Genomic DNA, 26,859 nt, shown 5'->3' with positions numbered 1-26,859 from the left:
CATGGTATAGTCTTATATTCCAAGCCCTTTGGCATACCGTAGTACCCCAGAAACACTTGATGATTCATTAAGGGCATTAGATGTGCACTTTGAAGGTATAGCCACAGGAAAAATAAAAAGTTCACAAACGACCATTCTATGGTTTGCTAATATAGGAAAAATGGGGGTATATGTGTATTTGTGCTTGTGATTCATTCTCCCAGAACCATTTATGATACAGAGGAGAAAGTAAATCAGTCTGTGTGGAGGCAGGGCAATTAAGAAAGCTTTTTAGAGGAGGTAATATCTGAATAAGGTTTTAAGGAACGAATGAAGTTTTTCAGGCAGACAAGGAGTGGTAGAGGGTTGGCTGCAAGAATGGCATTTGTTAAAGGGACTGAAGCATCCAACGACATTTAGAATTTAGGAAACCATTTTGTGGGACAAAAGCATGCCATCATGCCATCACTGCCGTAAAAAGTTACCAAAAATGTCATGGCTTAAAACAAAACAAATGTATTATCTTACAGTTCTGGAGGTTAAAAATCTGAAATGGGTTTCATTGGGCTAAAATTAAGATGTTGGTAGGCTGTGTTCCTTCTGGAGCTCTAGGAGAAAAATCTGTCTCCTTCCTTTTTCAGCTTCTAGAGGTCACGTGCACTCCTTGTTTATGGCCCTTGGCTCCATCTTCAAAGCCAGCAGTGTAACATCTTCACATATCTCTCTGACTCTGATCTCCTACCTCCTTTTTCTATATGAAAGAACCTGAGAGACTACATTGGGCCTTCCCAGACAATCCGGAATGAGCTCCTTAGAGTAAAGTCAGCCGATTAGCAACCTTAATTTCATCTGCTACCCTATTTGCCCCATGCCATTCACAGATCCCAGAGATTAGGACATTAACATCCTTGAGGGACCATTATTCTGCCTCCCACACATGCAATACAAGATGCTGAGGATGATGGTGAAGAGAAAGTTGGCATGATCCATCAACCCTAGGTAGAAAAGATCATCCAGGGGCACCCGGGTGTCTCAGTCAGTTAAGCATCCAACTTCGGCTCAGGTCATGATCTCACGGTTCATGGGTTCGAGCCCTGCATCGGGCTCTGTGCTGACAGCTCAGAGCCTGGAGCCTGCTTCGGATTCTGTGTGCATCTCTCTCTGCCCCTCCCCTGCTCGTGATAACAAATCACCCCAAAACGTGGTGGTTTAAAACAATAATCTGTACTTTCTCCTGATTCTGTAGGTTGGCTAGGTGATTCCTCAGCTGGGCTCACTCATAAAGCTTCATTCAGCTGGACAGTTGGCTGGGCTAGAGGATTCAGGTAGCCTCACACTATATGGCATCTGGTGAAGCCATCGGCAGGGCTGCTTCGGTTATTCTCACTGGGAATTCTCATCCTCTGTGGGGCTAGGCCAGCTTCCTCAGAGGACAGCCTCAAGACAGCATTCCAACAGCGTGAGGGTGGAGCTGCAGGCCTTCTGGAGACCCTGGCTCTGGAACTCACAGAGCATCACCACCACATTCTTTTGGAATGGGCCACGCAGTCACAAGGCTAGCTCAGATTCTAGAGGAAGGGAAACAGATTCTGTCTCCTGATGGGAGTTGCTGCCGCGCCCACGTTTCACCAAGCAGAGGCTGTAAAGATAGGAGTTTTACTTTGAGAGTAGGATTTTGAAACTCGACATTTCAGGGGTAAAATGTTTCTGGATGACAACAATATCCAGCACGTGGCCAAGAGCATGAACGGCCCAAGTAGAGTGTGGGGAAGGTTAGGTGGAGCAGCCGAGAGGCTAGATGTAGGATGTGTTGCCCTGTGGACGTGACAAGAAGGCTGAGCTGGTGGTGAATATGGACCTTCAGGAGAGACCTGAAGTCCGGAAGGTGATATTAATCACGGTGTGAGCACATGGGGCCATCGTGACCACAGTCTGTAAGTTGATGGTGGGCACCAACACCCAGGGGGCAGCCACCCTGGGCCACCTCACCGAGTCCTCACTCCCCACCCACCACGTTGTCCTGTTCACTGGTCAGTTCTAAATAAACTTAACTGCTTCTGACATCCACAGTGTGCGGGTATGTCCTTCAACACTTAATGGTCAGCATCCATGTCCTGAGGATTCAGAAAAAGTATGAAATGAAGGTCAGGTCAGTTTTGAGTAAGATTACAAAGCTGCCATGGTAATAGGTCCAGTGTCAGTCCTTTCTAGCTCTTTCTTTTATACTTTCTTTGTTTCCTCAGATTCGTATCTAAAGGCAAAAGAGTATCTGCACTGATCGGCAGGGTTCATGGTGGTGAAATTTATTAACAGTGTTAAAGGAATAATATTTATTGCTCTCATTCTAGGTAAATGAAAGTCAGAAACCAGATAGTCATTAACCAGATGGTCCTAAGAGCTCATTCAACTGTAAGAGTGCTAAATATGAATAAATTAGAGCCCATAACAAGTAAAGAAGGATAATATTGCATATTTTTATAATTATCATAACTTTATTTATAAACGATGAACAATCAGTTTACAATACATGTGTAGCATGGCTTTTCATGCTTGGCTGTGACTTCTTATACTTAAAATAATTTTTAGATTACCACAAAATCAAGTTTATACCCCAAAGAAAAGATTTTCAGTATTTGGAATCCAGAAAACCCTTCCTGGAAATTCCACGTCTGCAGTGAGTGAGCTGGGCTACGAGTGTTTAATTCTGCCCTGCCTTTCACTTCCCTTCCATGTTGTCCCCTTTGTACAGAGTTTAGCACCTTTGGCAGTCACTTGGGTTTTGAGCAGATTGCTAGAGATTAGAGGACCCATGGATGTTATTCTCACCCTTGACACAGAAATTCTTTTCAGAACTGTGCATGAGGTGTGTCTATAAATAAGTAACGATAGTTTTGTAATCATAGCCTTAATATAAAAGCAGGAGAGCTTTCATCCCCTTCAAAGTAGTCTTGTGTAAAAGCTACACAGCTCTTCCACCAATGCTGTCATGATTCAAATTATTTGGGGGGTTCCTTTCAGGGGCTGCTCTCAAAGCTAGTTTGCAATCTGACAAGAAAACCAACTGTGTGTTTTGTGTGTGTCTATTTCAGTTTTGACTAAATCCAAACGTTCCCCCTAATTTTAAGGATTGGCTCTCCATGGCTTTTATCCATCTAAAAAAATAAAATTCACTTTCAAAAGAGTAAGATTTTCCACCACTTAGGATGATCAAAATAATGTACCTTAGTTTCCAGAGTTGTGAAGCTCCAAACAGATCCTGTTTTTCTGACACAGGGTATATACCCTACAGTAATATCACCAGAAACATATCAAATTTCTTATCCACAACAAGTGTTACCATTTTTTATCCTAGAAGCTAGAAATGCCCCAGGAAAATATTTCTAACCTACCTTTCCAATTCTATTATCGCTTAGCTAACTGTGTCCAACTCCCACCCAGAAGTTTCCCTGCCTTCTTGATGCAAAGTCAGCTCTGCTCCATCTTGCATTTATGCTTGTTTTTCACTGAATTACTCTGTGATTGCTCTACTGAAATTCGTCCTTCGTATAGATCTTCGTGGTTATTAAGTTTATGATTTCACGGCTAATCCTGGGCTTCCCCTGACTGTTTTGTTGTCCCCTCAAGGCACTCAACTCACCTTCAGCACCACGATTAGAATCCTGGGAGTCATGGGTGTGTCAGGTACATCAGTCAGTCCACCAAATCCTCACTACTTTAGGAGCCTGGTACTATAGTTCCCACTTAACAGATGCGGAAGCTATGGCTGAAAGCGCAAATGTCTTGTCCAGTGACAAAATGGCTGGAAAATGGGGAGAGTAGGATTCAAAGTCACATCTCCTCTAAGGCTGAGATTTCTCAACCTCAGCACTGTGACCGTTGGGCCCCAATTACTCTGTGTCGTGGGACCTGTACCTTGTATTATAGTATGTTTCGAAACATCTCTGGCCTCTCCCCCAACCCCATTGTGACAGCCAAAGATGTCTGCAGACTTTGCTAAATGTTCTCTGGCAGGTATTGCAGGACCACTGATCTGATGCCAAAGTCAGGCTTTTGCCACGTTAGACTATGAAATAGGGAACTAATAAAACCATAGACTAGAAATTAGAAGAGATCAATTTGAGGAGTCACCACCTGTGGGTGATCATCAGAATTGGAGTTTTTCTTAAGCCTCTCTTTCTCCACCCAAGACCTTCAGAATCTACATTTGCTGGTGGGCACAGATATCTATTTTAAGCCTCTCTATGGTGTGTAAACCACAGACAGGATCCTGAGACCAGATCCTGACCTCACCACACATCTGTTGTTTGAATCACTCCACTCAAGTCTTGCCAAATAGTCTGTAGTCTCGGGTTCAACACCTCCTGTGATGGTGTTACAGGAGACAGTCTCATGTTCAGATGGTCCTAACTGGGAAAAAGTATTCATTCTATTTCATATTCTTTCTTCTGTCTCTCCTTCTGTACTCTTAATCTCATATTATCCAAATTATCATTTTTCTCAAATCAGTTGAATTAAACACACTTACCGAGCCCCAGTTATGTATCAGGCCCTACTCTGAGCAGTTTCTTTACCAATATGACCACTAAAACCATTATTGGCTCATTAAAAGTGACCATCTAAGCAGTTTTCTCCTTTTAACAGTTACTTCCTCAGAGTGCCTGGGTGGCTCGGTTGCTTAAGCATGCTACCCGTAGATCTCAGCTCAGGTCTTGATCTCAGGGTCTTGAGTTCAAGCCCTGTGTTGGGCTCTGCACTGGGTGTGAAGCCTACTTTAAAAACAAAATTAAAAAACAGTAGACTTCTTCAAAAGGGCAATTATAATTCATTAAAACCTTAGAATCTTCCATGGTTGGCCAGCCATCCAGCTGCTGCCAAGAAGCAGTCTGCTCTGCGTTTTATGGAGGTTCCTGACCCCCCCGGGGAAGCAGAGCTCATGACAGCTTTTTCTCTTCCTCTTGACCCCTCACTCAGCAACTCTCTTAAACCTTTCTTGATGCTTTCAGGGAGATTCCAAACTAGCTCCTCATCCTGGTAAAATCATTCTTCACCATATGTTCCAGATTTCTTAATGAAAACACAGAGAGAAAGAGAATAAAAAAAAAAAATACATTGCTTTATGGTGCCCCTTTTAAGAATATCGTTTTTATGAATTTGATCCATAAAATTCAAAATTCAAAAAATAAAAATTCAGTTGGACTGTTGACTCATCTTTAAAGCAGGCTAATCCTCTCTGCTTGCACTTTTGAGCCTCCCCTAAGTCACCATGATGGTGTAGAGCCTGCAGGAAACTGCTTTTCGGATAGAGAGATTGGCTCGTTGGGGGATTGAGATGGCATGGTCACTAATATTGCCAAGGTGGCTCGTGCCCCAGTGTCTAAGGTTAAACCTGCAGGCGACCAGTGTCTTTAGTGGATCAACATGAGTAGCTAGTGAGCTATAAATGTGTGCCAGCACTCTCATTTGCCTGGATGGATTTTCAGTAGGCAGGTTGTGTTTAGAGAAAACCAAAGAGAAAATAACATGTTAACCGGCATAAACCGTTTGGGGTCAAAATAACAAGCCGGCGGTGTTTTTGCACTTGTGTGAGACATAAATAGAAAACTTGAGTTTCACTTAGGCTTAGTATGAAGTTCCAAACCTCTCGCTTATGCCTGGGCACTTCCGAAGAAGAGCCCAGACAAAGGGGAAACGGCCTGAACTCCTCTCCCCTGTGATTGCTCTGTAACTCTCTTCTTCCAGAGTTTTATAAATGGACACTGACATGGACTACGAAAGACCCAACGTTGAAACCATCAAGTGTGTGGTCGTGGGAGACAACGCCGTGGGGAAGACGCGCTTGATCTGTGCCAGAGCGTGTAACACAACGCTAACGCAGTATCAGCTGCTGGCCACCCACGTGCCTACCGTGTGGGCGATTGACCAGTACCGAGTGTGCCAGGAGGTAAGACGTACAGAGTTTCTTTAGACTCCTAAGGGCACATCACTGCTATTGCCAGTCCGGATTTGATGGCACATCCCCTGCTATTGCCAGGGAGTACGGGTAACTTGTGCATGCGAAAGAAAGCTTATGTGTTTAGTGCCACAAGAGAAAACAAAAGTAAAACACAAACTCGGGCGTATGGCTGCGGTTTCTTGAATGAGGAGGGTTTGGGTCACGTGATTCCAGAAAGAGAATTAGGACTTAGCTCAAGTCCTGTTAGATGCAATGACAAAACTAAAGGCAGGTGGGTCAAGTGAGCCTTGAGGTGTGCTGACCTAGACATCCTTCTCCTGAGGAGCCTCTGAGTGACACTGAGCAGGACTGCACTCTCTCTCCTGCAGGTCCTGGAGCGTTCCCGGGATGTTGTTGATGAAGTGAGCGTTTCTCTCAGGCTTTGGGATACTTTTGGCGATCATCACAAAGACAGGCGTTTTGCATATGGCAGGTAAACCAAGACTAGTGTAGTGTGTTTGAACCTGAATACAATTTCCTTTTCCAAACCTGCAGCTGCTTCATAAAGCAACAAAAGCCGCGTCACATGGCCTTGAAATGTGTTGGATTCTGCGCTGTGTTTAAGAAAAAAGAAAAAAAATGTGGAATTGTTTTCTGATGTCAAGAAAAGCAGTCTGCCTTGATGCTAGGTCCCTCCCAGGGAGTCCCTCATTTGAAACAACCAGTGTTAGTCAAACTGGGACGTTAGCCGGTGTGCCCTCCGGCCCTGGCTGCTTTGATGGCAGGTTTCCTGAATGGTACTTTATTTACCTTTTGCTAAAATGTTTTAAGTTATTTCAGCACTCGGCCACCCCACTTCAGAAGGTCTCTTTGGTCTTTTCCTGACCACATTAGCAGAGTCTGATGTTTTTCGCTTTGGGCTTTGTTATCTGAAAGTCTATTATTTTTATTTGAAGGTCGTTTTTGAAAAGAAAGAAAAATATCTCTGAAATCCTTCACAAGGCACGTTTCCAAAATGAACTGAAGCACTAATGTGTATTTTACATTAAAAATCAAGCAAAATTCCAGAAGAAGGAAAAATCAAGTGAAATCCCTGTAGTAAATCTAGAAGGACATTAATAAGACTAGGAACATGGTCAAATTGCCTTAGAATATTCAGCAACTTCTTCTTGCCACCATAACTTAAGGTCTTTCTCTCGATGAATGTGTTATAAGCTATCAAAACCCAGATAAAGAGATTTTCTTACCTCTTAATTGTAAATTAACACATTTTATCGTAAGTTTAGAATTTAGGTGTCATGAATCAGTTGTCCCTCGTTAACCTCAAATGTCCTGTTACCTCGCAGGATTGGATTAGGCAGATACTCCAACCACATGAGTTACTCCTTGGCGTTGAGATAATCATTTCTGAAAGCACCTCTAGTCCTTTTTTTTTTTTTTTTTTTAATGTTTATTCAGTTTTGAGAGACGGAGCACAAGCAGGGGTGGGCAGAGAGAGAGAGAGACAGAGACAGCATCCAAAGCAGGCTCCAGGCTCCAAGCTATCAGCACAGAGCCTGATGTGGGGCTCGAACCCACGAACCGTGAGATCATGACCTGAGCCGAAGTCAGACACCCAACGTACTCAGCCACCTGGGAGCCCCGCACATTTCTCCAAGCCGGTGGCTCTCTAAGGCTCTGAGCAGACTTTTATTAGCATTTATCCAAGTGGTCTGAGCTACTCAATAAACTGCTGAAAGGGTTTGCCCTATTCCTAAGAAGTTGTTCACACCCTGAGAGAATCTGCCACTTAGACCAGGATGTTCGTGGGGACTCAGAAAAGGGCATCTGGGAAGTAAAACATCGATGTTAATGTCCCCTTGGTAATGAGGACTTTTGAGGTTAATTTCCAGAGTTGTAGATACTTTTCCTCTCCTTGAAAATCCTGTTTTATCATTTCTTTTCTTTCCATGGTGTTCTTGATTATTAGTTGCCACTTTGTGGTTTTTCTTTTGTCCAGTTATTCCACACATACAAACAATAATAGTAAAGTGCCATTTAAGGACCATGCAGTCGGATTTGTAATATCTAAAGCATCATAAAATGATGACTTTAAGCAAAGTAAGGATGGATGTGATAGATTTCTGTGGACATTTTGCACCCTCACTTCCAAACAGCTGTCCGAAGATGATGGGCCTATTGATGAGCTTACCGAAGGTTTTGGGTTTAGCTGCTCTGGACCGTTTCATGTTGCCACTGGAATGTTACACAGCTGAAAAGAACGAGTTTTAACTTGGCCCCGAGTTTTACTTGGTTTAATGTAACGCTTATCTTTGGGTAATACAAGGGCTGCTTCACTGTCATGTGAGATTCCTGCTTAGGATTGATTTAATGGCATGATGGCCTTCATAGATCTCACACTGACAGGCATCCACACTGGGCCTTGTCCAGCTCCTGATGTATCTGGAGTCACTTCACCACGTGTCATGCCTATGTTTGTTTATGCCCAACAAAAATAGGCTGCTCTTTCATGTGACTGCATCAGTTCAGACTGCATTGTCCTACTCCCTTGTCTGTAAAGCTCGGTTCTATCAGCTGTAACCTGTTCCTCCTTTGATGGAAACAGGATGTGTTTTCCAAGCCAAGTTTGATTCTCCGAATGACACAGAAGGGCTTCAGGAAACACTCCCATGTTTCTGGCCCAGCTGTCCGTGGGCCTCACTTTATATGCATGTCTGTACCTTGCATTTCCTCTGTCCTCTCCAGTTCTCCACAGCCTCACAGGTGTCCTGCCACGGACCGCACTACTGGTAAAGAACAAAAAGCAGAGCTGTTCTGCCTCAGCCTCCAGCATCTTTCTGTAAATGCTAAATATTTTGCAATTCCACATTGATGTAACACCAAAAAATTGCATTTTGTGGAAAAGTCTGATGGTAATAGGAGTGCCTTTTACTTGGTATAGGGTTCTGGCCACTGTATTTCATTGCTTTGCAAGAGCTGATCAATTTCTTGATGACTTCCATTGTTAGCTTTGTGTCATTCGTGAAGGAAAATAATCCTAATTACAATTTCTGACAATGCATTTGGTTTGCAAACCTGCTTTTTGACAGATGTTTTTTACTGTACTTGGTGTGAATGACAAATCAGTGGGATGTGATATATTCTTTACACCTGGATGTATTTGGAACCTTTTTAAAATAATTCCTGTGATTCTTTTGGTGACAGTGAGAGAAACCAGAGCCCTACCAAGATGCCTTAGGCCTTGTCTTTGGTGTCTTCTGCCCCTAAGGACCACAGTGGTTAATAAGTTGTCCCCTCAAACATCGTCTGGTGTGGACAGGCTCCACTTGCAGTGTGGATCCCGTGGGCCACAGTGGTGTCGGTCTGCCTACTGGAATTTGTATAACTATAAGCAGAAGGGCGTTAATCTTTCACCCCATTTTTCAACCAACTGGAATAATAGCTCCAATTTATCAAAGGCTTATATGTGCCAGTCAAAATATGAAGTGCCTTGCCAACATTATTTCAGTTAATCCTTTCAGGAACCCTAGAAGGCAGAGATTATCTCCATGCTACAAGGGAGGACAGAGCTGAGTTCTTTTACTCCTGTAACTTGCCCAAGAGTGAGTTTCAGAGGCAGATTCCAACCCACCTCTGCCTGAATCCCAGCCCCCACTCTTTCTTCTGTACCAAGCTACCTCAGCCTCATTTTAAACAGATGCGGCTGCAACCCACCCCCACATTGACGAGCTGGGTGTCTCTTTGCTCTTCTGTATTTGTGCGAAGGCTTAGAACTGGAAGAGGCCTCACAAGGTCATCTAGGTGACCCCTTTTCTTCAGGAAGGGAAATCATCCATCCAAGAAAAAATGTTGAGTACGGGAGTCCTTCTGTGGATGGAGAAGGAAGGTGGCACAGCAGCCTCAGCACCACTTAACACATTTAGAATCCGTGAAACCCTGTCTTGTATGGAGTGAATGACTCCAACTCTCGCAGCCTGTCTTCCCACCACCTACTTTCTATCCACTTTGGATGAACTTTTTCTGGCTCTTTTAAAATATCAAGAACAAAACTACACCTAGTAACCAGGACTGTGATCAGCTGCCCTTTTTTGGCAAGAAAACAGCCTCTTTTTAAAGTGGCGGCGGGGGGGGGGGGGGGGGGGGCGTGGGGTTGGGGCTGGGTGGCTCAGTTTGTTGAGCATCTGAGTCTTGACTTTGGCTCAGGTCATGATCCCAGGGTCATGGGATTGAGCCCCGCATCAGGCTCCACGCTGAGCATAGAGCCTGCTTAAGATTCTCCCTCTCTCTCCCTCTCCCCTCCTCACACACACACTCTCTCTCTCCCTCTCTAAAATAATAAAGGGGTATCACTCTCGGTTTTTCTTTCAAACTATTATAAGAATGAAATGTTCACAATTAGGCACTAAAAAGGGAGACAAGGAGGGTGGGCTCTGCCTTTCAACAGGATATCTGGGCCCCTGTCCCTCTCGTATAGTCACCCCACACGTAAATAATTACAAATTTTATGTTTCCTTTCCTTGAAAACCTCCAGCATTGATCTGTCTCAAGATTGGATAACCTTCAAACACATCATAAAGCTTGTGGCACTGAAGGTGGTGATAACAACAGCTACAATTTAATCAAGGCTGGGCCTGTGCCTGATGTCCACCACTTCATTCTTGTGGTGACCCTGCAAAGTAGGCTCATTTCACAGTTGAGCAAACAGGCACAGAAAGGGGCCAAGGTCAGTCAGCTAGGAAAGAGTAGAACTGAACTTTTCCTGCTAGTTCTGTCGGACTCCAGAACCCATACCTTCCCTTTCCACCATGCTGTCATGGCTGGTGATGATGGCTGATGACAAGCTTACCTTAAATTTATCCCTAGTCCAGTCTAATTTGTATGCTGTTCTATGTGGACACTGAAGACCAGTATTCTCCATCTGTCACCAGCTCTAGTATGCCATTGTGCCTCGTAAATTCTTTAATACATAACAAATAGCTTAATTCTTTGTATAGCTAAACATGAGTGCTTTCATTTTCGTTAAAAATAATACATCCAAGTGAACTTTCTGAGAGTGAGTAGGAGCCTTGGGTCCTTTATATGGCATGCTTTCCCCTAAAAAAGTGAATTTAAACATGCAGAACCTTGCTCTTACACCCCACAGTTTCTGGGCATATTTTCTGTTCAGTTGGAACTCATTTATTAATACAGATTATTTTCACATGCGGATTTTTCTCAAATGTTAGCTCCTATGAGAAGTGCAGTATGTGTTTTAAATGATAATATTAATCAGAGCCATGGTTTCTGTGTGTCTATTTAGATAGGTCTAGTTTCATGCTGAAGGCAGTAATCAGATACACCATGAATACATCCCATTTTGAATGCTTGGTTGAGGCTCTTTTAAAAATTCAGGACTATGGGTGACCAGTGTTTATGTGTTTGTCTGGGATTGGCTGTACTTGTGGTTAATGGCAAGGGGAAAAGTAGGAAATGTCTAACGTGTCCAGATAGGGTGCTTTGAATGAGCTCTTCCTGTCCCTGGCGCATTATAAATGCTGGGCCAGAAGTAACATTCTAATGACAATTTCAGGACAGCAAAAAGCCTGTTGGACAGTGAAATATATCAGGTGGAGGTGAGCCTGGGCCAGGACTAGGCTGAGGCAATAAAGCACTCACATTGGGCATAAAATATAAATAGTAATAACTTTTAAAAGATAGGATCACTAATTTTTTCTTTCTGCTTCAAACTCAGTATGGCTCAGTATGGCAAGGTTACTGGTCCTGACTTTATTTAATATTTTGATATTTTGTTCACCAGGGATTTATTTTGCCTTAATTTTGTTTTTTGTTTGTTTGTTGTTTTTTTAATATTGGGCACCTGGATTATGTACTTTTTTGGCACCTCATTGAATTTTGCACCTGTGATAAAGGAGTCCTACTCACTCACAGGACTGTCTTCGCTAGAGTCCTGACCCCCATGGTAGACTTGAAAAGGAGGAAAGTTCACAATGCATGTACTATATGGAAAAGTAACTCAAACCATGCTTCTAAATGTGGGCACAATGGGATCTAGGAAAATTATTGCAACCTTTGTCCTAAAGTCCTGTGTCCTGCTGTGGCCTAAAGGTTTGCCCAGGTTATAGAAAACTGTAGAAAGACCAGGGCACTTGGGTGGCCCAGTCGGTTAAGCATCCGACTTTGGCTCAGATCATGATCTCGTGGTCCGTAGTTTTGAGCCCTGTGTCGGGCTCTGGGCTGACAGCTCAGAGACTGGAGCCTGCTTCAGAGTCTGTGTCTCCCTCGCTCTCTGCCCCTCCCCCACTCACGCTCTGTTTCTCTCTGTCTCTCAAAAATGAATAAATGTTAAAAAAAATGTAGAGAAAAAAACAAAACAATAGAAAGACTTAGAGGAGTAAGTAGCTAGACCCAGAAACAGGAACCGTCGTTCCCTAAAAGGTTGAACTAAATTGCAGGTTTAAGTATGCCCGCATATGCTGGCTATTCTGATGTCAGAGTTCTAGGGAGAGGTAAATCAGCACATTTTAGCCAGTCCCTGGATGATTATAAAGCAGGTGGTCCTCAAGGCATGCTTTGGTAAGCACTACTGTGGAATCATCATGATTATCATGCTCTTTACTGAGCCAAAAGGGAAGAATCTCTTAAAGATTAGAGACAAAGCTTTTAAGTGAAGGAAACCAGAGGAAAGGAACACATACTGTGTGACATCATGTCTATAAAATTCCGGAAAATGCAATCCATGGTGATAGAAAGTAGATCACTGGTTGCCTGGGAAAGAGGACGAAGAGGGAGGGATGGATTGCAAAGGGACACAGGAAACTTTGGAGGTGATGGAAATGTTCATGATTTTGATAGGGATGATAGTATTGGGGTGCGTACGTAAGTCAAAACTAATCAGACCGAACACTTTAAGTCTGCAAAGTTTATTGTATTTAAATTGTATCTCAATATTTTTTAAGTACAAGTATTTTTATGAACAAAAAAAAAATCTGTTATGTCTGAGGAAATGTATGTGGTAGACAACATATGTTTTAATTTATAGAATTTAGAGTTAATTCTCACTGAAATACAAATTATTTGTGTGCACTTAGGGCGGGAAATGGGACAAGATCCTTAATAGAAGAGTATGGGAAACAGGATGGTCTTGAATCTCAAGGCTCAATAATGAAACACTATCAAATTGTCCCCAAATCATGCTGATTCCCTTTTCCTAGAGATAAGCCCTCAGCCGTGTGGATCAGAGTCTGACCAAGTGGCCTGTGTCTTCGGCTGTGGTTATGTTTGTATCTTTTTCTAAAAAGATACATTGGACCAGGTATCCTGTGATAGCTGACCCCACAGTTCCCTGAAAGTTTTCTATTTCTCTGTTTCCCCATCAAATAGTAACCGTGTGGCCTTTTGTAGTTGGTTCATTCTGGAACTGGAGGGTGCAATGAGAACCTGTGGGAATGTACAGATGACCTTGTCTGTTTTGTGCTCATTCACCTTAGCTGAGAATCAGGTGCAGAGCTGGAAGAGAAGTGTCCTTTCCCTGGGTGAGGTAGCTGCATGTTGGATATGAGGCTCCACTCTGGTTTGTTTCTCTGGACTGAGTCCCAGCCTGCCTGTCCAACCTCCTGTCTTGCTCCAGACATAACCCGATATTTTAATTGTGTATGGTCTGTAGCCTCTAGGCCCACAAATGTGCATTACACCTGCATAGAAATTATACTCCCACCTGCCTATTCTTTACCTACTTAATTACCACAACTATTCTAAGACTTTAGAATAAGAGGCACAAATTCCCAGAAGTCCCCTCCATACTCTCCCCCAACTCCCTGTTATCTTCAGGATCCAGGTAAAATGTCCCTCCTTATGTTCCTCAGGACTCCTTGGCAAATCCCTCTCATCACTATGATCACACTCTTGAAAGTTTGCTCCTTCATCATCTTCTTCAGTTGTCCTTATGCTATGACTCCTACTATCTGTAGAACAAGAATTTTGTCTGTCTGCCCTATGCGTGGGCGTGGCACATAGTAAGAGTTTAATGAATGTTAGTTGAATGAGTGCATGAATCTGTCCATCAGTCTGGTACATGGCAGGCTCTTCTAAGGCATTTACAAGGAAATGCCATTGTAACAAACTCCAAACTATTTCACTAGGTTGAATTTTAGGTTTGCATTTTTATAGTAAGAATCACAAATCATGTACCTATGTGAAAGTGACAAAGACAGAAAACACTGGTGCCTAACCTCTCCTTAATGAATGAGCAAATGAAAAGATGAGCTAGGAGATGAGCTAGACCAGGAGAAAAAGAATGGAGGTACACTGACCCACACCCTGAAACCCACCTTTTCTCCACAAATATTTTTAGATTTGTGAATTATTTTTGTAAAGCCTTGTTTGAAGGAGTATTCCTTTTTTCTTTTTTAATATGAAATTTATTGTCAAATGGGTTTCTATACAACACCCAGTGTTCATCCCAACAGGTGCCCTCTTAAATAGAAAATTACTTATGTCAATACTAACGATTTTCCAGTTGTAAGGTTGTTTGTCCTCTTAGTGTCATTTCCAAGATCCTTATAAGAATCATATTTTAGGGGCACCTGGGTGGTTCAGTCAGTTAAGCGTCTGACTTTGGTTCAGGTCATGATCTCATAGTTCAGTTTGTGGGATCGAGCCCCACATTGGGCTCTGTACTAAGAGTTCAGAGCCTGGAGTCTGTTTTGGATTCTGTGTCTCCCTCTCTCTCTGTGCCTACCCTACTCGTGCTCTCTCTCTCGCTTTCTCTCTCTCTCTCCCTCTCTCTCTCAAAGGTAAATACTGAAAAAGCTTTTTTAAATAATCATATTTTTTAATTTATTTATTTATTTATTTATTTATTTATTTATTTATGTATTTATTTATTTATTTTAAATTCATTTGCCCAAAGATGAGGGCAGTGAGGAGAAAAATTGAAGGTGGATTATTACTGCTTTGTGCTTAACCAAAACAAATAAACAAAAATGCATCAGACTAAATGCATAGAAAGGATTCAAAAACTTAAATGTGGTGGAGATTTGTAGATTGTGCACTAAAACACCCAAACAAGATTTCCGTGATGCCAGATCATCCGGCAGACAGAAAACATGCCGTGCTCTGTACCACCCTCAGCCTACTGTCCCGCACTGTCCTTCCTGCTCTGAACTGCTACATCTCATATTGTGACCAGAAGACAGAACATCAGAAAGCTGGAATTTCTTTGTCCAACTGAGCCCTGGCCCCAGGATGAATCTGTCCTTGAGAAACAACAGTGCCAAATGAGATAGCAACAGGACTTGATTGATGAGTGGGGTCACTCGTGTTCCAGGACCTAGACAGATGCTGGCTGCTGCCCAAACACTGGTCACATGACTAGAAAAAACTGTCCATTGTGGCAGCCCAGAAAAGCATTGATGGCCTCAAAAGGTGCCATAGAGACATGAATAATGAGGCCACTGGAATAGGTAAGGAGAATAGGACATACACATTGTTCAGTATATTAACGTCTTGTGTTCTGCCTTCTTACTACCTTTTTTTCTATTACTACTTAATAACTGCAAGCTTGACCAGTTGGGTCAAATAATAGCTAAGTGTGTTAACTTTTCATCAGTTTGTGATGTTTCTATACTATAACATTCTGATGAGGAAATATATTTCAGCACTACAGTTTTCCCTTTTACATTAGGTGGTAAGAAAAAAGAGACTGTTGAGTAATTCTGCAGTGTCTTCTGAGGATGATTCTTTACTAGCTTTCAGCAGTTATATTTCAGTTAACGACATGAGCTGGTATACCAAAAGGAAAACATCTCGTGATGAGAATGTTCCGCAATTCTTATTGGCTACAACATATAAAATATATCCTGTGGTGACTTTTGAACCCATGATCATATTTGTTGGACAATAATTGGTAGTGTAAAGTTTACAGAACACTTTCACAGATATGTTTCTTAGTGAACCTTGTCAACAGTTCTATCAGTAACTTTTAATATTGGCCATTCATTAGGTTTCCAAAATCGTTCCACCACTTTATTCTTCCCCTGGAACCCCTGTGTCCCCAGCCTAGATATCATCTGAAGGACAGTGCTGAATTACAGAAAGATAAAGCAAATTAGCAGATTGTCTTTTCAACTTATCACCTTGACTATCTTTCTATCTTACTGATTTTTGTTTTTAGTGTTTGCTATGTTTTTTTTAAAAAAACAAGATGGTCTGTGAAATAGAGGGTGTTCCCTTCAGCCTTGATTCTGTGTAACACAGAAATTAGTGGGTTGAAAGTAACCTATTTCTTTACATTTCCTTTGCTTCTGGAGATTATCTAACTCCATGAAGTCATCATTAATACATTATTATCTCAGTGTTATAAAACTATCCAATTAGATGGGGTAAATGGATTTTTTAGATAAATTCCAATAATTAAGAAATATATATTAACTGGTTAATCTCTGCCGTATACCAAAGATATTATATGGTTGCCTTTCAGCAGTAATTGTCTGAAGAAATATAATAGCTCACATACTGTTTTCATTCTTTATTAAAACGTATTCCATAACTGACTTACTATACGCCTGAACTCCTTTCTTTTAGACTTTAGGACTGCAGACGTATTTGCATCTACGTCCTTTATCCTTCAATATCTAGAAGGCCATTTTACTTGGTAAACAGTCATTGGGAGCCTCTTTTGTCACAAATGCTGTGTCATATATACACCATGCAAGAGGAACTAATAGGAATGGAACAAAGTCCCCGAAGAAGAAACTCAGGGTACAGCAAGGAGACAGCAACATAATAATTACAGTTCAGTGTTAGAGATGCTAAAGTACAGATGTCAGCACCAGGAACAGGGAATACAGAATCATTCAGCACAAGCTCTCTAGCATCATCCTTGACTCCTCTTGGGCATATCCCACACGTGGTCCGTCAGCAAACCCTGCTGGCTCCCCGCTGCGCAAATATAGGGAATGCGGCCACCTCTCACCACCTGCACTGCTCCCAGGCCAAAGTCCGATCGCCTCTCTCGGGATTGTTACCTTTTCACTGGTTCCATCCTTCTACCTTTTCCCCTGACACGCCCCCTCCACCACCACCATCACTACCACCAACACCACCACCACCATTTGGTCAGCTCTCCTGTTCAAACATAAATTACGTGATTCTGCTTAAAAAATCCCAACGGTCCACCAGTTCATTCAAAGTAAGAGCCAGACCCCATGAGGCCCTCCCTACCTCAGTCCAGCATTGCCTTCCTGAGCTCAGCTCCTGCTATTTCCCCCCCCCCCTCACCCAAGGGAGACAACCTTCCTCAGAGCCTTTGCATGAACTGTTTCCTTTTCCACAGGGCTCTCCCCCGCAGATAGCAGCATGTTAGCTCCCTCACCTCCTCAGGTCTTTACTGAAATGTCAGCTGCTCAGTGAGGCCCTCCCTGGTCACCTCATTCCAAAAGTATCTTCTGTTCCCTAATATTTCTGTCCCTCTTCCTTGCTTTATTTTCTGTTTGGCACTTGTCACTACCTAACACAGCACCTAGTGTACATATTTTTCTTGCTTATTGTCTTTGTTCTCCACTAGAATATGAGCATGAAGATAAGCATGAGTGATTTGTATTTTTAGCTAATTGCTGTATCCTCAGTGTCTAGAAGAGTACCTGATACATAGTGCATTATCAGTTAATATTGCTGAGAGGAATGACTGTGTATTACTATTGGATAAGTGGCATGAGACAAGTCCTTTCACCTTTATGAATTCAGAGAGGATTGCTGAGAGGTCTGGGTAAAGTCTCTTTACCCTTTCACTTCACACTTTCTTGTGTGGTGGAATGATCTTGCTGGTTTACATAGTTTCCTTTCAAAAGAGTTAAGGAGCTTAATCCCAGAGACCTCCCATCTGGCATTCAGGCTGATATGGAGGCTTTCCTGTATCTACAGCTAGTCTTGCTCTCAGGAGAAAACATGAACAGTACAGGAAGGAAGTACCTCCATCATTTCTCTTCAGGGAAAGCCAAAAAGGAATGAAAATGAGAGGTGGTGTTGGGAAGGAATTTATTACCACAATTTCACCTTCTCCTGTTAAACAAGCCTTCTTTATGTCAATGCTTTCTGTTCTCATTGACCAGGAGTTAAATAAGATTTCTTCTAATAAATTACTTGTGCTTCACTCAATTTCCCATGCATTCAACTTTTTCTGATGATTGTATGAGATTTAAGAATATACTAAATGGAGCTTAGATTGTTCAGTATGGAAAATGGTATATTGAGTGAAAAATAGCCAGTTTCTATTGGATGATAACCCACAACCTTCTGTGGTAAAGGCCAATGCCCCCTGTGATATTTGTATCGTGATAGAAGAAGCAACCGTTCTTAAGACTCAAGTTTTATCTATCTCAGGGTTTGGTGGCATTGGTGGGATGTTGATATGGCTTTCCTGCACTTAAGAGCGTGCACTGCTTTGGCTACTCAGTTTTGGAGGGTGGGGGAAAGACTGGTTTAAAGTATTGCTTCCTACTAAACGTGCAGTTATGGGCTTAGAAGAAATAGTTGCGCATGCTAATCACTCCCAAATCTGGATATATTGCAGGGTGTTTTGACAGTTTTCCCCACATAACATCTGTACTTAAGAAGCCTCACTGCTATTGGTAAAGTATTGACTTGATTTCTCTGCTCACATCCAGGGCACTGCATGGTCCTGCCCTGCTCTCCCCAGATCCCCTGCCAGGCGCTCCCCTACAGACCTCTCCATCTTCCATGAGTATGAGCTTACAGAGCCATTCATCTCCTGGTGGTTATGTTCACCGATCACTGACAACTCCCCCTGCATCTCATACACACCGGGCTGCTTCCCTACTAAAATTCTCCAAAGCCACGTGTTACACATTCCTTTTCTCTGCCATGCTCCCAGCTGTTCTGTGCTGTTTTGATCTGTTTGCATAGCGCTGTCAGACTACATGCATGAAAGGTGTGTTGTTGACTTGAATGGTTTCAAAAATGTTTCTGTAAAGAACCTACCTAAGTTGTAGGGGGAGAAGGAAGCTTGAAGCCCCAAAGGTGGAGGTCAGGGACTCCTGCGTGAACCTTTGCCAGAAGGAGACCTGTGCTCATTGGCAAAGGAAAGAAGGCCATTAAAATGTGATTGTGATCTCTACCAATATAAAGGATATAGGAGTTTCTACTCAAAAAGGAAATAATAAGCAGTACTGACATATAAAGAGGTGGGGTCCTACCACAGAATGAAAGACTTTAAGGGGCATATTAACAACGACATACTTATTGGTCACCAAGTGTTCGTCAGCAAGGAATTGGCCTTTTGGAGAAGGGCATTTGGCCATCCTGCTCACAGCTATGTGGAGGACCAGATGGAACCCACAAACGTTCACAATGGCCTGTCAGACTGGCCTGATGTTGGGCTCTTAGATAAAGGATAATTTAGGTATTTTTCCTTCACTTAACCAGATAAGAAAATGCAAAGGCAGCCCCCTAGCCGACAGTGGTGGTGGACTGGATGGGACTAGGAAAGGAAAGATAAACCAAGAAGATAAGAGCACTTGTGTGATAGGAAAGAACTTGGAAAATCCATTCTTAACAACACATATTTTTATAGTGACTATCTACCCTTTTTCAACCACTTCTTCAAAGGATGAATTTGGTATTTCAGATTGGAAAAGTAGCATTGCTTCTGGTTGCCTCTCTGACCTTTTCCCACCACGTTTGCTATATTTGACTATAGATATTACAAAGACAGGCCTTGGGAACTTGTACGGCCTTTGCTGTTTCAAGTCTAGCTTGGGCCAAGATATGTGGGCAAGATGCACTGTGTTCAGATTTTTTTTTCTTTCATCCTTCAATAAAGATTGGTCCCAACTTTGCACACACTTCTTATGTTATCCAAATACCTTTGCCAATTTTTTACATGCTATCTTTGGCCGGTGTTCTCCTTGAAAGATAACTGAAAAAAAATATGCTGTCTTGTTTGTTTAATATCTGAAGAAAAACTGGTACAACTCAGGTTGGCTTTATCAGCACAAGCATTTTTGGAGGACTTGGGCCTTCTGTGACCACCCCCCCCCCCCCCCCGCCCCGCTGCCCTCTACCCCTGTATGAAGCAAGATCCGCAATTATTTCTACACACAGATTTACTTTGGATTATTTTTTACTTAACTAATCAAAACATCATTGCATGGGCATTATTTGATGTGTTAATACCCTAGAGAAACTTTTACAGTAACATTTTCCCCTTAGGGAAAAGAAATTACATTTTTCTCCCCAAAATAAACATTCCGTAGGCAAGCAACTGAGACCCTGCATGCTTAAGTCCTTTGTAACCCTGGCTTTCTTTAATAAAGCCACTTAGCCGGGTCCACAACAACAACAAAAAATTCCAAACTTCTTCCTACCCCTTCTCAGTATTCAAGTTCTGGAGTTTAGAGTTTTGCCTACTCTGTGCTTTGCTTCTGCAAAGAATTCTCAAATTCTTGTGCTTTCTACTCCAAATAGCTGTAGGACGCCATTTAAATCCTATCAGATTCTTTTTACAGCTGAAATAGGAACCCTGAGGTCATTTCTAGGCTAACCCTGCTGCATAATATGTGAGAATGCCCTCATCACACATTCCCCTCCCAATTATTTTTAAACTCAACTCTTCAAAGTAAAAAAATGTAACAGAGCCATGGAAGTGGAAATGCTAGAACCTGCCTTTTTCTTTTTATCTTCCACAGGAATGGCATTTTTAAACACGAGCTTGTGTCAGACACTGAACAGTCTCCACACAGGAATGAATGTTTTGATTAAAAGTTATTTAATAGCTCTAGTTCCTTGGAATTCTGCCTAAAGGGGGAGATATTCTTAGCTGCAGGTCCTGTGCCTTCCTTGACTAGATAGAAAAGAGGCTAAAAATCTACAGGGAATATGCGGTGTTCTCAAAATAGTTACTTGATTGTATATGTGTTTATATATACTGCTATGTGAAGAATTAGGAATTAGAAAAGAATATAGAATTAGAAAAGAATAAGGAGCAATGTGTCAAAACAGCATCTTTCTGTAGCTGTATCACTACATCCGCTGATTCCCCAGCCTTTTGGTTAAAATCAGGGTTAGGGTACTACATTATTAGGGCAGACCAGAAAAACTGGCCTCTATAATTTATATAGAATGTTTTCTTAACTTGCATTCATATTTAGATCAACAACAGTTAAACCAAAGACGTTGAAGCAAGTTGGTAGGTAAAATATGATCTTATTTCTTAAGTGCTTTGAGTGTAAAGTAATGGAGATATATTCTCCTAGCCCCTAACTGTGCATTAAAAAAAAAAAAAAAAGGAAAAAGATTTCTTCATTCCAAGGATACAAGTAGAATTTTGACTCAATAAGTTATTTTAGCTTCAAAGGTAGTGTTGTGCTCAATACAACCTCTTCTCTTTAACTATCATCCTTTTGAGGCAAAATATTTACATAACATGGAATTATTTTTCTAGCCATCCAACAGCATTTCATGCATTGAGATATTGCTGCGACACAGTTAGAAGTCGGGCCCTCCGGACCTGTATTGGGTGACGGCATTATGCTATTATCATCAAGAGATTCCATTGTTTCCAACCCCCAAGGTCCTGTCTGTACTTGTTTACAGGTCAACCGAATAGTAACTCGTGTGTGCTCAGTGGCTTGAGTGTTATCACCGTAACCTTGGCAACCGAGCCAGCTCTGATTTCAAAACCTCACATGCTGTATCATAAAATTAGATAACAGAATTGACATTTAGCTTCATGTCTGTCATATAAATTAAGCTCTGAGAATATTTATTTTATAGCCATGTGCTTCAATATGGAAATAGGCACCAATTAGAACAATTTTATGCATATACATACTAGTCCACATTTAGGTGCTGGGTACATTCCTCAATTCTTCCTCTACAGTATTGAACCTCACATATTGCCATGTTAATCTCACTGTGCCAAAATTCACGGTGGCTTTGTTTTATGATCAGGATGAAGCTTATAGCAGAGCTGTATCAGATATCCTATACAAATAGGATTATGAATAATAGAAAACTCAGCTCCTAAAAAATGTAAAATTCAAAGCATTGCTGGGTACTGTTATTTATGCTGATTAGAAGTAAGGCTGTGCACAAAATATTCCACTAACTAAATCAGAATCCCGACGACAAGACAGGCTTCCCTTTCATTTATATATTTATGCATATTTTTACACATATTATATTTTCCAGTGTCTATGAATCTCTGATAATATCTTTATTTCAAGGACATTCTAAACCTGCAGATTAATACATTCATCTACTTTGAGTCCCAGGTCCTCTTTTATAATTTGTAAATATTTTAATCTCAGGATTTTCCCCTCTACTTGCTATGGTCTATGCAGTTTTCCTGGAGTATAAATTTAAAGACTCAACTTGTGAATTACATTTAATGTAAGCACCCTGCAGTTTTCTGCATTGCAAATGATTATTTTTAGAAATTTTATGGTTGCCTGGATATATTTGTTTGTCTTCATTGATATGTAGGGGGGAAAAGCTCATTAATGATTTAAAAAGAAGGTGTTTTGATTCATCGACTTGATTCTTCTCATTACATAAACAATAAAGGCAATAAATTAACATCTAATAAAATTGTAAGAGTTTATTTCTGAATTTAGCTGCAAGATAGTCTTGAATCCTTGGGCATAATTTTTCCTGTTCTTTATATTCTTTTGCCTCAATGTTTTCAAAGTCACCATTCAGCATATTTTAACCTAGATGATTGGTTTATAATTCTTATTAAAGATACCTTTTAGCAGCTGTCAAACACCATAATTGAACAATCGTTTTATGAAACGGTTCTTTGGCCTCTAAAATGGTAAGTTGTTATGTAAAAATAGAAGATCTTTATGTCAAAATTTACTGTAAAATACTTGTTCTTTTCCCCGTTTACCTGCTGTGTCATATATACCATTTGAGAAATCTGCTTCCAACATTCTCTTATTACCCATCCATCTAACTATTGCTAGTTTTCTGTTAAATACTACCTTCTTGCCATATATCTAGTAAAGAGTCAAAATTCCTGCAAATTCAGGACATTTTCTTTTCAGAAACAGATAAGTGGTTGTGCTCTCTACATGTGTACTTAAGTGGGAAGAAGGGCAGAAATCCTTCTGTGTATTTGCTGACCCTGTACAGCAAATACCTGTTATGTTTTCAGTAATTAAACTGTTTGCTTTATCTCATTGGGTTGAGTCATCATCACCTTTCTGTTTAAACTGGTAAAAGGTAGTTCTTATTATTTTATTTTATCTTGAAACTATTTCTTGTGATTAACAGAAATAGTTCAGCATGTTGTGGCTCCAGGACTGAATCAAATTTGGGTAGTCATTTGTATTGTAAAAGAACATCTTTGGAAACTTTAATACATAGGCGTTCTGCAGTGCAATATGAAAATAAACTTGGGCTGTGTTTGGTGCTGGGATGTGGGGGCTTATCCGGCTGTTTGCATGACTCCGAGATGTATTATACTATCCTTTTTTTTTTTTTTTAATTGTGACATGATATGGCATTAGATGGATGGGGGAGGGGAGGAACTGTAATGATAAAAGAAAAAAAAAGTTTTATGGAAATACAGCTTCTTTTGTGATTTCCTTTTAGGTCTGATGTTGTGGTCCTCTGTTTTTCGATTGCTAATCCCAATTCCCTAAATCATGTGAAAACCATGTGGTATCAAGAAATCAAGCACTTTTGCCCTCGCACACCTGTTGTTCTAGTTGGCTGCCAGCTAGATCTCCGCTATGCTGATCTTGAAGCTGTTAATCGAGCCAGACGCCCTTTAGCAAGGTAAGCCAAGGGACTCAGTATTTTGCTGTGCTGGCCAAATTAAAGTTTAGAGGTAACAGATGTCCCTGTAGCCTAGGGTTATGCTCTTCGGTGGTTCTGGGGCCCCATCAAGCAGCCATATGCTTTAAGTTAGTTTGTTAATACTGACCCTTCTCGTGCTCACCGTCCCCTCTTAGGTGAGGAACCCATTTTTGTAAACTGGTTGGCCAGTTCTGGAAATGAATTTTATAATTGCAACCTGGTGTGAATAAAAGTGTCTTGGGGGCACCTGGGTGTCTCAGTCAGTTAACCGACCTACTCTTGGTTTTGGCTAAGGTCATGATCTCATGGTTCATGAGTTCAAGCCCTGAGTTGCACTGTCCGTGCAGAGCCTGATTGGGATTCTCTCTTTCCCTCTCTGCCCCTCCCACGTGTGCTTTCTCAAAATAAATAAATAATTTTTTTTAAGTGCCTTGAGGCACCTGGGTGGCTCAGTCAGTTAAGCGTCTGACTTCGGCTACACGAGTTTGAGCCCCACGTTCCAGCCCTGCATTGGGCTCTGTGCTGACTGCTCAGAGCCTGGAGCCTAGTTCGGATTCTGTGTCTCCATGTGTCTCTGTCCCTCCCCCACTCACTCTCTGTCTCTGTCTCTGTCTCTCAAAAATAAGTAAACATTTAAAAAAAATTTTTAAGTGCCTTGAAATTTGCAAAATACTAAACAAAATAGTAGCTACTCATAGTAAGGTCATTCTTGAAACTATGATTAGTTTAATAAAGTTAATGAACATTCAGATTGACTAGTCCCAGTTCTTGGCCCCCCAGAACATCAGGTTCATGCAAATACACATATCCAAATGTTTTTAACCTTCTCATTTTCCCCAATCCAACCTCTGAGAATATTTCATTCCCAAAATGGTGGTGTCTAGTTTTAAAACATCATATGGACCTATAGTTGCAAAACAGGAACACTGGTCTTTAAATGTTACTAGTAATTGTTTTTAAATTTTTTTTAATGTTTATTTATTTTTTGAGAGAGAGACAGAGACAGAGCATGAGTGAGGGAGGGGCAGAGAGAGAGGGAGACACAGAATCTGAAGCTCAGAGCTGTCAGCGCAGCGCCCAATGCAGGGCTCAAACCCACGAACCGTGAGATCATGACCTGCACAGATGTTGGACGCTTAACCGACTGAGCCACCCTAGTGGTGCTCCATCTAGTAGATGTTTTTTAAAATGTCACAACTTTAAAAATCAAACTGAGGGGGGATTTGTTTTACTTCTATAAAATGTGAATACCAATATTAGGGGGAAGTAAGAGTTTTTTAAAGCCCATGCCCCTTCCATTTTCCTGTCATAAAAAAAATAACTTTATATATATTTTATGTTTAACTACATTTTTTGCCAGAGAGCATAGCTTTCCCAAAAGTGTTGGTATTAATACCTTCCTTCAATGTTTGCCTGATAGGCTTGTTGCAAAAATTTTGTACAGACACAGCTTTTTACACTCTCACAGCAAAAGCAAATAGTATTTTCTTTAGACAATTTCGGATGTTCTTGTTGCATTTTGGATAAATTTTCTGAAAATGTTTCATGTTGTTTTCACAGTCCCTCTATTAAATGCATGGACTAGGAATTGAATGTTAGAAGCCACATAGAGGGAAAGGGGACTCACAGTGAAAGAGAGACTGCCCCTGGCATCCAGAACTTTCTGTGTAAAAGAATAGGCTGAGATAATCAGGCCTCACAACCATAGACGTGTGGAGGACAGGAGGAGAGTTACAGAGCACTAGAGGACAGCAGAGGGGACAGTCCCCATCCCATGAAGGAGCTGGTATTTGAGCGCAGCCTTGAAGAGTTTGCCAGTTAGTGATTTCCAAGTCAGTCCCAGGAAGAAGGAGCACAAAAAGCCCAGAGAAGCAAACTTTGAAGTTAAGTCTTCTTCCCTGCACTTCCCTCTGCCTTTGCAACACCCTGCCTTTTTTCCTTGTGCTCTGTCCAGGGCTTCAGATCCCAACTGTAACCAGTATTACCATATTTCTCCTAAGACCAGTGCCTTTCACACACATTGCCTTCAATTTTGGAAGCCAAATATTTATTTAGGAAGATCAATTCCTAAGAGTGTGTCTCAGCATCAAGTGTGTGTTTGTGAAGAATGGAACAACAAAGTTAATTATGTTCTGGAACCTGTCTTTTACTATGCTATGCCATAGTCACAGCACTATTCTGCCTGGCCTCCCTGGGTTTGATTAGAATGTAAAGGGGCCTTGTGTGCCAGCCTGAAGGGCTGTGTGGAACCAGAGGAAATTTTTATAAAGAATTACAGCTGAAAGTCATGCGTGTGTGATGTAAGGATGTTTCGTGCAGCAGTGGAAACTGTGGGCTGAAATGTGGAGAGTCTGAAGACAGTACAGAGGCTAATGCCATAGTCCAAGTGAAAGAGGCTGAGGGCGTGACTGCAGAGGCAGAAGAAAAGAGAAGCAGTTACGCATGAAAGGAGAAGCACAGATCTGATGCAAGAGACTTAATTGGCTATTGGATGGGGACCGTTTAGTCTAGGACTAGGGGCTTCTAGACTCTAACTGCTGGGCAGGGGTCTCTCTTCAAATTGCGAATGTGATCTGAAGCAAACCCTTTAGACTCTCTGCCTCGGTTTCTTCACGAGGTGGCATGCAAATAACACCCCTAGGGTTTTTGTGAGGCTCAAGTGAGAAAAGGTATATGGATTCACTGTAAAGTTATCAAGCAAAACGTAAGCATAACGTGGTGATGAAGGTGCAGACGTCACAGTTGTGATCGTTGTAACAGCTAATATTTGTCAGGCACTCCCTGTGGACCAGGCACCGTGCTAAGCATATGATCTCATTTCAACTTCTCAGTAGTCCTTTAAGATGTAGGTGTTTATTATTCTTATTCCTATTTTACAGTTGGGAGAACCAAGGCTTAAGAAGGTTAAGTAACTTGCCCAGGATCAAATAGCAAGCAAATGGCCGATACTTCAGTTATTATAGTTACTCCTGAAAGCATTTTCCCCTGCAGGCCTGAGTCCTTATATTTGGAAAGCTTGAGGTAGATCGATTTTTCAAGAGCCTTATTAAAAGTCTGAATAAGGACTTTAAAGGCACAATTCTATTAGGTGCTTTGATAGGCCCTTGTTACCATTTTTTTTTCCCTAA

The 26,859-nt window shown here is 41.5% G+C and overlaps 1 protein-coding gene across 10 annotated transcripts in view; it reads left to right on the top strand.

Moving 5' to 3' along the window:
* Positions 1 to 26,859, top strand: part of RHOBTB1 (Rho related BTB domain containing 1) — a 121,827-nt gene that overhangs the window by 77,333 nt on the left and 17,635 nt on the right. For 8 of the 10 annotated variants that reach the window (XM_015088333.3, XM_027062072.2, XM_027062073.2 and 5 more), the window contains 3 exons: positions 5,719 to 5,920; positions 6,301 to 6,404; positions 23,525 to 23,710. In XM_015088333.3, coding sequence (XP_014943819.1) covers positions 5,729 to 5,920; positions 6,301 to 6,404; positions 23,525 to 23,710 — 482 coding nt within the window. In that variant the 5' untranslated portion in view covers positions 5,719 to 5,728. Of the gene's footprint in view, positions 1 to 5,718; positions 5,921 to 6,300; positions 6,405 to 18,479; positions 18,538 to 23,524; positions 23,711 to 26,859 lie in introns of those variants that run through there. The other 2 variants (XM_015088337.3, XM_053207643.1) reach the window with 2 other exon arrangements.

Source organism: Acinonyx jubatus, chromosome D2 (assembly GCF_027475565.1).
Source record: "Acinonyx jubatus isolate Ajub_Pintada_27869175 chromosome D2, VMU_Ajub_asm_v1.0, whole genome shotgun sequence".
Lineage (NCBI taxonomy): Eukaryota > Metazoa > Chordata > Mammalia > Carnivora > Felidae > Acinonyx > Acinonyx jubatus.
This window is presented reverse-complemented; position numbering and strand designations above follow the sequence as displayed.